The sequence below is a fragment of the Melospiza melodia genome, chromosome 12 (assembly GCF_035770615.1).
Source record: "Melospiza melodia melodia isolate bMelMel2 chromosome 12, bMelMel2.pri, whole genome shotgun sequence".
Lineage (NCBI taxonomy): Eukaryota > Metazoa > Chordata > Aves > Passeriformes > Passerellidae > Melospiza > Melospiza melodia.
In genome coordinates, this window is record NC_086205.1 from 27,995,888 (window position 1) to 28,008,647 (window position 12,760).

General features: G+C 58.6%; 2 protein-coding genes across 3 annotated transcripts; both read left to right on the forward strand.

The window, feature by feature from the left end:
• Positions 1-695: 695 nt before the first annotated feature.
• IGSF10 (immunoglobulin superfamily member 10) lies at positions 696-9,654 on the forward strand. The gene is made up of 7 exons (XM_063166377.1): positions 696-892; positions 1,816-2,071; positions 2,697-3,087; positions 3,593-7,071; positions 7,549-7,837; positions 8,562-9,456; positions 9,651-9,654. Exons 1-7 carry the CDS (start codon positions 696-698, stop codon positions 9,652-9,654), a joined length of 5,511 nt encoding a protein of 1,836 aa, XP_063022447.1.
• Positions 9,343-12,015, forward strand: LOC134423933 (immunoglobulin superfamily member 10-like). 2 transcript variants are annotated; one of them, XM_063167489.1, is made up of 3 exons: positions 9,343-9,456; positions 9,866-9,949; positions 10,107-12,015. In XM_063167489.1, the coding sequence occupies exon 3, from the start codon at positions 10,108-10,110 to the stop codon at positions 12,013-12,015; it is 1,908 nt and encodes a 635-aa protein (XP_063023559.1). In that variant the 5' UTR covers positions 9,343-9,456; positions 9,866-9,949; position 10,107. The 2 variants fall into 2 exon arrangements, with proteins under 2 accessions (XP_063023559.1, XP_063023558.1); XM_063167488.1 differs by lacking the exon at positions 9,343-9,456 and having other exon boundaries at positions 9,807-9,949.
• The last annotated feature ends 745 nt before the right edge of the window (positions 12,016-12,760 follow it).

Here is a 12,760-nt window from a genome sequence, read left to right on the forward strand (position 1 = left end):
GTTTGGGGATGCGGGGTTCCCCCCGTGCGGAGCTCCCAGGGAGCGGCGGCGCCGGTCCCGCAGCATCCCCGCAGAGGCGGCGGGCGCTCCTCCGTCCCCGGCCCGCAGCGAGCGGCGCCGATGGGGCTGCGGGGAGCCCGGGGTGCCCCGGGGGAGGAGGCGGCGTCGGGTTTGCCCCTGCCCGGCCCCGGAGGGGGAGGCGCAGGTGGGGACGCGCAGGTGGCAGCGAGCGGCCGGTGCCGGTGCGGGTTTGTGCGAGGGATGCGAAATGAGTTAATTCTGCTCGGAACGGGAAGGAGCTGACGTGTGGAGCCGCCTCCGGGGGATGAGCCGCCGGCGGGGCCGGGAGCGCTCGCACAGCCGGGCCGGGCACACGGGGCCGGGGCACAGGGCGGGCACGGCTGCGGCTGCCCCGGCTCCCCGCGGGATCCCGGCTCTCCTGCCCCCGCACCCCGCACGCCGCACGGGCACCGCGGGGCAGCCGTCGAGTGACAGCGCCTTGCGTCGCGACACCGACCCGTGGCTGAGGGGAAACCCGAGAGCTGGGGGCTGGTTCGTGGGCGGGTTTTGCTTTCAAGTTAAGAATTCCTTTTTGCTGATGGCTTAACCCGAGCGGCTGGGCTGGGCTCGGCTGGCGCCCCGTGTTCCGCTCGCCCCGAGGAGCCGCCGGGGATGGCAGCGTAGGACCGCGCACGATGCGGGCCCCGCGCACGGAGTGGGGGCGCCGCTGGCTGGGGACGCTGCTGGCCGCCTGCCTGGCCACCCTGCCGGCCGCCAGCGCCTGCCCCCGGCCCTGCGCCTGCCGCGGCTCCGCCGAGCTCCACTGCACCTTCCGCTACCTGAGCGCCGTGCCCCCGCGCATCCCGCCCGACGCGCAGCGCATCAACCTGGGGTACGTGAGCCGCGGCAGCCGAGCGCTCTGCCTGCCCTTCGGAGCTTGGCACGACACTAATTAACCGTCCGGGTTTAGGGCTGAGTGTAACCACAGCTGTAGGTGAGTCTGTAATGTTCTGCAGCGCTCAGCAGGGGCTGCAGCCGCAGCCAGCAGAGCCCGAGACCACCCACAGAAAGGAGAAATTCTGGGCATGCAGCACAGGACAGTGAGAACTTCAGACAGTTTTGAACTTAACTTTCCTTTATATTACCTGAATGTGTTGTGTCTGTAGGACGGAAGCTGGAAGAAGGCTGAAATAGATTTCTCTCTGGGGAGGGACAGTCCAGAGCTCAGAAGGTGGTCTGGAAAGGGAGCACGGGTATTAAATCTGCAGAGACTTTGCAGTGATGCAACACCAAGGTCGGCGTTAGATCCCCCTGTGAGCCTTTCACTTAGGGGCTGGACTCAGTGATCCTTCTGGGTCCCTTCAGATCCAGCCTGCTCTGCGATTCTGTCACTCAGGATGTCCCACAGCGTTAGGGTCTATGCTTTCAGCTGCTCAGTTCAAGGGAAATTTCCCTTGTCTGGCCATGTCAGCCTCTGTGGTGGCTCCGTTCTCTGAGTGGTTAAAGGAGCAGGGAATAGATCACACCCAGGCTTGTCTGGCCCCTTCATGCAGTTTCCAGCAAGTGTCCTCTCTCATAAATCAAATGATCAGACCCATCAGCAGTATTTGTCTGATCTGTGTGTCCCTTTTGATGCACATACCCTTTGAACCATGCAGATGTGTCTGCAGAAATACACAAGGAACTGTTCACCGAGGTGGTGGCACAGTGAGCACAGACAGATGTGTTTCATTGCTGTCACTCACCCCACCCACTGGGAATTCACCATCAGAGCCCTGTCCTGGAAAAGCGACCACCTTTTGTGCCAACCTGAAGGAATGACTCACTTTCCTCTTGGCAAGGGCAGGGCTGCTTACCTTCAGCCGTTCCCAAAGAGTGGTGCTTTTGTTTTGGGTTGGTTGGATTTAAAAGCTGTGAGCTGACTAAACCCATCCCATACAGCTACAACAGCCTGAGAAAACTCAGCGCCGCGGACTTTGCTGGCCTGGAGAAGCTGGAGCTGCTGATGCTGCACAGCAATGAGATCAGCACTGTCCCTGAGAAGGCGTTCAGAGATTTACGCTCGCTGCAGGTAAGAGCTGAATGAGCAGTGTTAATTTGGTTATGATTTAACTCCCAGTGATACTGGTAGGCAGCCACAGGGCAGCCTTCTGCAGCATTTCAGTTTCCTGTTTCTTACCTTACTCATGTGAAAGCCAACAGCCTTCAGAATCCAGTGTCCTGGTGGGAAATGTCTTTCCTTCCCAGGCAGGCACTCAGGTACAGGGTACAGAGCACAACAAACACTTTGGTAGGTATCTCTCAGCTGTGCCTTAGCAGGAAACTGCAGTCAAAACTATTCCTACAGAGCAGAAAGATTGCAAAGCTCCAACTACTCTGTCTATAAAAGGAAACCTGTCATTGTTAATTTGTTAGTCAGTTTGGGGCTTTTTGAGGATTTTTTTCCACTGAGATTTCCCTTTCCCTTCAGTACAATCCTGTCCCTTTCTAGCCTTCATGAAAAAAGGCCAAACTGTGCAGAAATTTAACACACTGCATATAAACACTTCAGTTCTTTAAAGAAACTCCAGTTACCTGGCATTCCTGGTCTGGTGAAGAACTCTCACTGCACAGAGCAGCCTTCAGCAGCATTTATTAGGGGTCCTATAACTTTAACATGGCTTAATATTATGCATTTGCTACTTTTTCATGAACAGGTCTTAAAAATGAGTTACAACAAGGTCAGAGTGCTTCAGCAGGATGTATTTTATGGCCTGAACAGCTTGGTACGGCTGCATATGGACCACAATCAAATCGAATTTGTGAATCCCAATGTTTTCTACGGACTCACCTCCTTGAGGCTGGTGCACCTGGATGGAAATTTCCTTCAGCAGCTGCACCCAGACACTTTTGTGACCTTGCGCTATAGCCAAATATTCAGAATATCCTTCCTGAAGCACATCTCTCTGTCTGACAATGCGCTGACTTCACTTCCCCAAGAGATGTTTTCCTACATGTCAGAGCTTGAGAGCATTTACCTCCATGGAAACCCCTGGTCCTGCGACTGCAGCCTGCAGGGGCTGGCAGGGTGGGCACAGGAGAGACCAGGTGAGCTGAAGTTTTGTTCATGCTCTTCAGTCCTGTTGTAGCATCCTGCTCTTCCTGATACAGGTAATTGTCCTTTACTCACCTGTTTATTCTCCCAGAAAAGACTGGAAGGTAGGATTTGTGTAGGTGTGTGCAATCAGGATAAGGAGATTAACACCACTGCATTTCCCAGATAAAATGAATCTTGTGGCCATTCCCAAGTGCAGCTTTTCTTAATGGAGAATTTTCCTTGGCCAGTCTAAAGCTTCTGTGCATTGGGAGAATCCACAGGGAACAAGCTAACTTTTGTGGAATTGGCAAGAGCAAGAGACACATTGAACTTGATTCTTTAAAAAGAAAGTCAGGAACTCAAGGGGCTCTGGGACTTTCCCTGCTGCTGCCATTCACATATCACTTCAAGCTTTGGTTTTATGTTATTTTAAAGAACCTCTTGTTAGTAGCTATATGTCATTTTTAACACTAAAACTTGTAGCACAGAAACTTACTGAAGTTTTCTTCCCTTCAGATATTATAAAGTGCAGAAAAGAGAGAAGTTCTGGTGTCCAGCAATGCCCGGTCTGTGCTAGTCCCAAAACTCACAATGGGAAAAGTTTAGCGGATCTCCCTTCTGCATCTTTCACCTGCACGAAGCCAGTCATTGATGACTCCCTGAAATCCAGAAACCTCTCGGTGCCAGACGATGGGGATTTCAGTTTTGTGAGTCCCAAGGACTTGATGGCTCCCATAGGATCTGTGGTTTTGAATATTACTGACCAGGCAGGAAATCGAGGCAACTTGGTTTGCGATGTCCAGAGACCTAAAGAAATGTCTCCCATCTCGTTTGACCAAAGTGGCCCCAGCAGAGTGCTCCAAGCCTCGTTCTCAGCATTCCTGGTGTGTGGCATCGATTATGGGCACATCCAGCAGCTGTGGAGCATCCTGGCCCTGTACAGCAGCTCCCCTTTGAAACTGGAGCAAACCGTGGGGACAGCTGAGGAGCCTTCTGCCAGCCACAAATACAGGCAGGCGTACAGCGAGAAGGATGAGCTGTTCACCAGGGTGGAGGCCGAGCTGCGGGCCGAGCCGGCGTGGCTGCTGCAGAGGCAGGTGTCGCTGCAGCTGGACAGGACAGCCACCACGCTCAGCTCGCTGCACCTGCGCTACGCCACCCGCGCCCGGGCGGCCCTGCCCGGCCAGGACAGCGAGCGGGGCAGCCACGGCTGGGCCCTCATTGCCAGGGACAACGGCACCCAGACGGAGCACACGGTGCTGGTGGGGGGCTCGGTGGAGCTGGGCTGCCAGGCGGCCGGGCAGCCAGCCCCTGCCGTGGGGTGGATACTGGCTGATGGCAGCAGGGTGCGAGCCCCCCACATCAGCGAGGATGGCAGGATCCTGGTCCTCAAGAGCGGGCTGCTGACGCTGAGGACAGCCGACGTGTTCGACTCGGGGCTCTACCACTGCATCAGCACCAACCACGGGGACGCTGACGTGCTCACATTCCGGATTACGGTGCTGGATCCCCACGTGGGACACGGCGGCGTCAACGGAGCCCAGCTGCCCGCTGCTCTCGGCAGCACGCTGCTCCTGCCCTGCACGGCCACGGCTGCCCCGGACCCTGCCGTCACCTGGGTGCTCCCTGAGCACACAATCCTCCGCCAGTCTGCTGGGAACAAACACATTTTTGCCAATGGCACCTTGAGAATACAAGGGGTGACGCAGCGAGACCTGGGCTACTTCCGATGCGTGGCGGCCAACCGGTTCGGGGTCGATCTTTTGGTTTTCCAAGTGCTGGCGAGACAGGATGAAACCGCTCTGAAGAAAAGGCATGGAGCTGTGGGAGAGTGGGAAGAGGGCTCTGGCAATGAGCTGCTGCACCCTTCTGCAGCACAGAGACGCCCCTCAGGCACTGCAGGCTCCCCGAGGGCTCTCGGGGAACCTGCGGCACCAGCGGCCGGCAGCCAGGGCACACAGCCCAGGAACAGCCACGGGAACCTGCCCCACCGGCCCCACACTGACAGGACGGGCCGGCGCTTCAGGGCACGCAGGAGACAGTTTGTTCCCTCGGGCAGGAGAGCTGATCCGCAGCGCTGGGCAGCCCTGCTGCAGAAAACAAAGAGGAACTCGACAGTGGCAGACAAACGAGGAGAAGCTGCAACAGAACCACCCATTCAAGCCCATAGGCTCTCAGAGGTACCCGGGGATGAGGAGGAGGCATCTGGTGATCTCGTATCTCCAGAAGAAGAATTCATGATACCAGCAACAGAGAGATCCCCAGTGCCTGCTCTGGGCAGAGCAACAGAGCTCACCATCACTGCAGGGCCCAAGGGGACTGAGAATCCCCCTCCTGCCTGGAGCACCTCTGTTCTGCTCTCAGAGCCAATAACTCCCCTACCCTCACCTCCTCCTCACCCTGGGGCACCTGCCAGCAAAAGGCTGCAAACACTTCCCAAACCTGCAGACTCACGGGAAAGATCCTATTTGAGTCAAATATCAGCAAATGGTGTAAAACAGCCAACTGTACCAAGTGGGACAGCCATACTCTTCCCTGCTGGGCAAAAGTCAATATATTCTGGGGAAAGTAATAACCAGCACCTAAAGTCTGCATCCATGACAGAAGCTACAGGCACCAGCAAGGCTGTAACTCCCCAAAACACAGCACACAAGTTACATATTTTTACTGAGTCTACTGATAATGTCCCCACCAGAACAGATCACCAGGTCCCTGTGGCGACAGTCAATGCACCAAGCTCTGAATTTGGCCCCATTTATTTTGACAGTACTCAGAAAGGAGGAGCCCCTAATCCACCTGCCTCGACTTCCACTGCTCATCAGCAAATTCAGGTTATCCAGGGCGGTCCAACCCATCCAGCCCCGCTCCAGCAGCACCATGGAAGGCGAAGGAAAATTTCTGGTCAGAGACGAATTGTCAGACCAGGACGTGTCCCAGGCATGAAGGAGCCCCGGTATAATTTTGGGAGGCCAGGGTCTGCCAGAGGAAGTACAGCTGTGGCTACAGGTGTCCAGCTTAATATGAACTATATATCAACTGTACCAACCTTGAATAACTCCAGCAGTTCCATCATCAATCCATTTAGCCCAGACACACCCCAGTCCTCCCCCTCCACCATGAAAATGCCATTGGAGCACCCCATGGGTACCCATCAAAACACAGCATTCCTCAAGGAGGAGGAAAAGAAACATGGTGCAAGGCAAAAAGCTGCTGCCACAGTCGTGTCTGTCACTGCAGAGGACACTGCCCCTACTGCAGCCAGTGGATTGGGTGCGACGGGTTTGAAGCCAACAGTCACACTTGTTCTTACTCCTCAAACCAACACCAGAGCTGCCAAAACTAAAATGCTCAGAGTGGGAGGAAGGAGAGGTCAGAGGAGGAAGAGGCCTCCTAAAACACCTGCCCCACAGCGTGTGGCTGCAGCCCAGAGCACTGCAGTGAGCAAGGCAGCCACCCCTGCAGCCCAGAGCACTGCAGGCACCCCTGCAGCGAGCACAGTCACCTCTGCAGCCCAGAGCACTGCAGCCACCCCTGCAGCGAGCACAGCAACTCCTGCAGCCACCCCTGTAGCCATCCCCACGGTGACAGCTCCTGCATCACCAGCCGTGCCTCCAAGCCTCGCAGCTGCAAACCCTGTCCCTGGGAGCAGCAGTGCAGTCCCCAGGACCGAAGCAGCAGCACTGGGGGTCCCTGAGAGCCCCGAGACCCCTCAGCACAGGCCCACAGCAGCCACACAGACAGCAGCAGCCCCGGGCACCTGGAGGGGCACCCCGTCAGCAGTGGCACTGCCCCTGCCCGGCACTGTGACTGCTCAGAACCCCCCCATGGCACCCCAAACCCCACCAGGCTCGCACAGGAACGCCCAGCTGGCCACGGCACCTGCTGCCAGTCCTGCCCAGACCCCCACCATGGGTGCCCAAACCTCACCGTGGCTGGACGAGCCCCCTGGTTCCACCAGGGCCACGCCAGGGCCAGGGCCTGCCCAGCGCAGCAGGGCCAGTGCCAGGGCAGGAGCAGAGCCCCGCCTGGCTCTGGGGGAGGGAGCTGTGCGGGAGCAGCAGGGAGCACAGCCCACAGTGCCAGCCGGAGCTGTGCCCGCTGCAGTCACTGCCCCCAGCACCCTGCGGCCCTCGCCCCTGCCAGCCCCCACTGCCGCCAGGCCCGCAGCGCCCCCGAGAGCGCCCCCAGCCCCCCGGGCTCACGGCCAGCCCCAGCCCCATCCCCAGCCCCATCTCCATTCCCAGCCCCATCTCCATTCCCAGCCCCATTCCCATCCCCAGCCACAGCCCCAGCCCCATCCCCAGCCCCATCCCCAGCCCCATCTCCATCCCCAGCCCCATCTCCATCCCCAGCCCCATCTCCATTCCCAGCCCCATCCCCATCCCCATTCCCAGCCCCATCTCCATTCCCAGCCCCATCCCCATCCCCCTTCCCAGCCCCATCCCCAGCCCCATCCCAGGCTGCCTCCCCAGGGCACCGAGAGGGGGAACGCGCTGCAGGCACCACAGATGCCATCTCCACAGGGTCGGGACAGGGACAGCTCCGTCAGTGCCTCGTCTGACAGGCGACAGAAGCAAGACAACACCACCCTGCCCAGCCCCATCACCGCAGGCTCTGCAAGCAAAAACCACTTCTCAAAGCCCAGAATAGTCGGAGGGAAGGTGGCTGCTTTCACTGTGCTGGCGGATTCCGATGCTTTCATTCCTTGTGAAGCTACTGGGAACCCTCCTCCAACGATACAGTGGACCAAGATATTAGCAGGTGAGCTTGGTAAACCTCTCTAGAATTTACCTTCCATTAGCCCTGTAGTTTGGCACCTCTTCTGTGTGCCAAACTCAAGCACTGCTTCATTTCAGAATACTGAGAAATATTAGTGGAAGGTAAACTTGGAAACAGTGACAGACTCGATGGAGAATCTTAGTGGTGATTCTGGAACAGATCTTTAGTGAAATTATTAGAAAAATCAAATCTATGTTTAATTATAATTCCTTGCTTATCATAGGAAGAATTCAGTATTCATTGCACATTACCTGCTATTCCAGGACAGTGAGACAAGCAAAAACAAAAATGTGGTAAAAACCACTTAAATTAGGTTACAGCTGTGCCAGGGTTGGATTGCAAAGCCCCACGTGCTTTATCCAAACTTTGTCTCTACTGAACATTCAGCTTCATTCCTACTTTAAAGCTTTATCAGTCTATACGCAGAATTCGCTGATTTCTTTCTGGTTTATCGCTGTTGTCTTGGTTATTTGGGCAGAGAAGAGCAGGTCAGGGTATTTGGAACTGAGGAAAACGCAACAAGAGGCAGGCTGTGCCAGTCAGTGCCAGGCTGTCCCAGGTTATCCCAGTGTGTCCCAGGCTAACCCAGGCAGTACCTGGCAGTGCCAGACTTTGCCAGGCTATCCCAGTGTGTCCCAGGCAGTCAGGCAGCGCCAGGTTGTCCCAGCGCATCCCAGGCAGTGACTGTCCGTGCCTCGCTCCGCAGGGCGCGATGCCGCGGCCGCCGGCGGTGCCAGCCGCTGGTCGGTGCTGCCCAACGGGACGCTGTCCATCGCCCGGGCGGCGCCGCAGGACGGCGGGCAGTACGAGTGCACGGCGGCCAACGCGCTGGGCTCGGCGCGGCTGCGGGCCACGCTGGCCGTGCTGGCGCTGCCGCCGCGCATCGCCGCCGCCCGCCCGCCCACCGCGCTCTCGGGGGGCTCGGCGGCGCTGCCGTGCCGGGCCCGGGGCAGCCCCCCGCCCCGCATCTCCTGGCTGCTGCCCGACGGCTCCGAGCTGCGGCCGGGCGGCGCGGGCCGCGGCAGGGCGGAGGTGCGGCCGGACGGCACGCTGCTGCTGCGGGCGCTCACCGTGTTGGACCGCGGCACCTACACCTGCCGCGCCCGCAACGCCGCGGGCTCCGACGCGCTGCCGCTGCGGCTGCAGGTGGTGGCGGCGCCGCCCGCCATCCTGGAGCAGCGCAGGCAGAGCGTGGCGGCGGCGGCGGGGCAGAGCCTGCGCCTGCCCTGCACGGCGCGGGGCCGGCCCCAGCCCAGCGTGCACTGGGTGCTGCCCGGCGGCGCCGAGCTCCGAGCGCGGCAGGCGCTGCGCGCCGGGCCCGCCCTGCTGCCCGACGGCACCCTGCTCCTGGGCAGCGCCAGCCCCGCCGACAGCGGCACCTACGAGTGCATCGCCACCAGCTCCACGGGCTCCGACAGGCGGGTGGTCAGCCTCACGGTGCAGCGCACAGACGCGCCTCCCAAAATTGCCAGCGCCTCCCGGGAACTGACGCGGCTCAGCTTTGGGGACAGGCTGCTTCTGAACTGTACAGCAGGTGGGGAGCCCAAGCCCAGGATAATCTGGAGGTTGCCCTCCAAGGCTCTTGTGGACCAGTGGCACAGGTATGAACCTTTTTTCCTCCCCCTCTGTGGAGCTGCAAACACTGTCTGCTCTGGTGCTCATGTAAGAGCCTATTACACCACTAATATGCTGTGAACTAAACCAAATTTTAAGTATTAACAGTTGTGAAACATCTGTTCTAACAGCATCTGTATCTAATAACAGACCTATTAACAGATTACATCAATTGCCGTAGGTGAATGAGGTCTCAAAACAGGTACAAGTCATATTTGAATTAAGATAATTGCTGTCACCATGCACTGGCTGACTGCTGTCAGTTTAGAGGAGGGGGTTATTTGTAACAGATTTGTGAAACAGGGCTCAGGAGGGAAGGGTTTCTCTCATCTCTGTCATGTCTACCTTTGGGGTGTCCCCCCACTCCCTCCCACATAACACGCACCTCCACCTTAGGAGAGAGAGCCCCAGCCCAGGGTGTTCCCAGCAGAGCCAGCACTGCTCACATCCAACAACTCCAAAACTGGCAGTGACATCAGGGTAGGACACGCTGGGTGGGCAGGAGGCATGGGCACAGGACCTGTCGAAAGGCTCTGTGTTATACCGTGCTGCCAGCACGTTCAGTCCCTTCCAGTGCTCAGTGTTCACCCCCAGCCCTTGCTGCCACAATTCTTTTCCTCTCTCTCTGTCCCAACAGAATGGGAAGTCGGATCCATGTCTACCCCAACGGATCCTTGGCTATTGAGGCAGTTACAGAAAAGGATGCAGGTGATTACCTGTGCGTCGCAAGAAACAGAATCGGGGAGGATCTGATCCTGATGAAAGTCAGCATCGCAATGGAACCAGCCAAGATTGACCACAAGCAGCAGTTCAAGAAGCTGGTGCCGTACGGGAAGGGTTTCAGAGTGGACTGCAAGGCCTCGGGGTCACCCACCCCAGCAATATCCTGGGGCCTGCCGGATGGGACGGTGGTGAACGACGCGATGCTGGCGGACGACAGCGGGCACGGGGCTCGCAGGTACGTCCTGTTCCACAATGGCACTCTGCACCTCAACAAAGCTGGAGTGGCAGAAGGAGGAGACTACACGTGCTACGCCCAAAACACCCTGGGGAGGGACGAGATGAAGATCCATGTCACAGTCGTTGTGGCAGCCCCTCAAATAAAGCACAACCACAAGACACACGTCGCAGTGACAGCTGGAGACACAGCCCAGCTGGACTGTGAGGCTGCTGGAGAGCCCAGGGCACAGATATTCTGGCTGCTGCCCTCCAGTGAGATGATCTCCTCGTCCACAGACAGGCACTCCCTGCACGCCAACGGCTCGCTGTCCATCGGGCAGGCCGGCCTGCTGGATGCTGGGGAGTACCTGTGCGTGGCTCGGAACCCTGGCGGGGACGACAGCAAGCTGTACAGGCTGGCTGTGGCTGCCAAACCCCCCATCATCAATGGCCTACACAGGAACAAAACCATCATGAAGGTGACTGCAGTGAGGCACTCCAAGAAACACATCGACTGCCGGGCAGAGGGGACACCTCCTCCCCAGATTATGTGGATCATGCCCGATAACATTTTCCTAACAGCCCCATATTACGGGAGCAGGGTTGTGGTGCACAAGAACGGGACACTTGAGATTCGGAACATCAGGCCCTCAGACACGGGAGATTTTATCTGTGTGGCACGTAACGACGGGGGAGAGACTGTGCTGGTGGTGCAGCTAGAAGTCACGGAAATGCTACGGAGACCAATGTTCAAAAACCCTTTCAACGAGAAAATAATAGCAAAACCTGGGAAGCCCATCACACTGAACTGTTCTGTGGATGGAAACCCTGCCCCGGATATAAGCTGGATGCTGCCCAATGGCACGTGGTTTTCCAGCAGCATCAGGACACCCCAGTTTGTGACGGGGAGCAGCGGCACCCTGACCATCGCCAGCGCCCAGAGCCAGCACGCCGGGCGGTACCGCTGCGCTGCGCGGAACCAGGTGGGCTACATCGAGAAGCTGCTGCTGCTGGAGGTGGCCCAGAGGCCCAGGATCCTGAGCCAGCCGGCAGGGCTGGTGCAGGGGGTCAGCGGGGAGCCCCTGGCCCTGCACTGCCCGGCCGAGGGCAGCCCCAGGCCCCGCGTGGCCTGGACGCTGCCCGGGGGCCGCGTGCTGCAGCGGCCGCAGCTCCGCGGGCGGCTCCTGCTGCTGGACAACGGCACCCTGCTCATCGCGGCGGCCTCGCCCCTCGACACGGGCACCTACCTGTGCCGGGCCCACAACGATGCCGGGCACTCCTCCCTCAGCGTCCCGGTCGTGGTCGCGGCCTACGCCCCGCGGATCACGGGCAGACCGCCCCCGGCCATCCACACCACGCCGGGGGCGGCCGTTCAGCTCCACTGCGTCGCGCTGGGCCTCCCCAAGCCAGAAATCACCTGGGAGCTGCCTGACCGCTCCGTGCTCTCCACAGCTCACCAGGCCCGGGGCTCTGGGGGCGCACTGCTCCACCCCACGGGGACCCTGCTCCTGCAGAACCCCCAGCCCTCCGGTTCTGGCACGTACAGGTGCACAGCGAGGAACCCCCTGGGCACCGACACTGCAGCCACCTACGTCCATGTCATCTGAGCCAGGAACACTGCAGGGGTGGCGGGAACACAGGCTGCAGCCAGGCTGCGCTCAGCCCTGCAACGGCTTCAATCAAAGGCAGCCACAAGCGCCTGAGTGCCTGGGCACATCACAGCATTCAGTCTGCAAAAGGAGAGAGGAAAGGGAAAATTAGCTCTAGCATCATTTGCTAGCATTGGTTCTCTCCATGTTCAGGGCATTTAAAGGAAAGCAAAATTAAGGCACTTAAGTGCCTGAGCCACAGCAGGAACAAACTCATAATGCCCAAGCCACAGCAGGAACAAACCCCACGGTGCCCAAGCCACAGCAGGAACAAACCCCACGGTGCCCAAGCCACAGGTGCCCGGCTGCACCGCCCTGGCACAGGGGCCAGCAGCTGGGGAGGGCAGCGAGGGCAGGAGGGTGTCCTGCACAGCAGGGACACAGGCAGCACCTGAGAGCTCTCAGAACCCTGCTCCCTTCCTGCCCTGCAGTCTCCCAGCAGGGCGCTCAGCCTGCACAAGAGAAGGGTTCAGGATGCCCCACTGCAGCTGTGGCACTGAGCACAGCGGGATCACACCCAAACTCAGTGCCCACCATCCATCTCTGGGCCCTCAGCTTTACACATCTGCCTCCTCAATCCCCAGCTGTTTTCTTCATTAGACACAGGGAAAATGCACGTGCTTCTAATGCTTTTAATTGAGTGATTCTTTGGAAATCTGATGTGCTGAATAAAACTGGAGTAATCCTGTACCCTAATAACTCC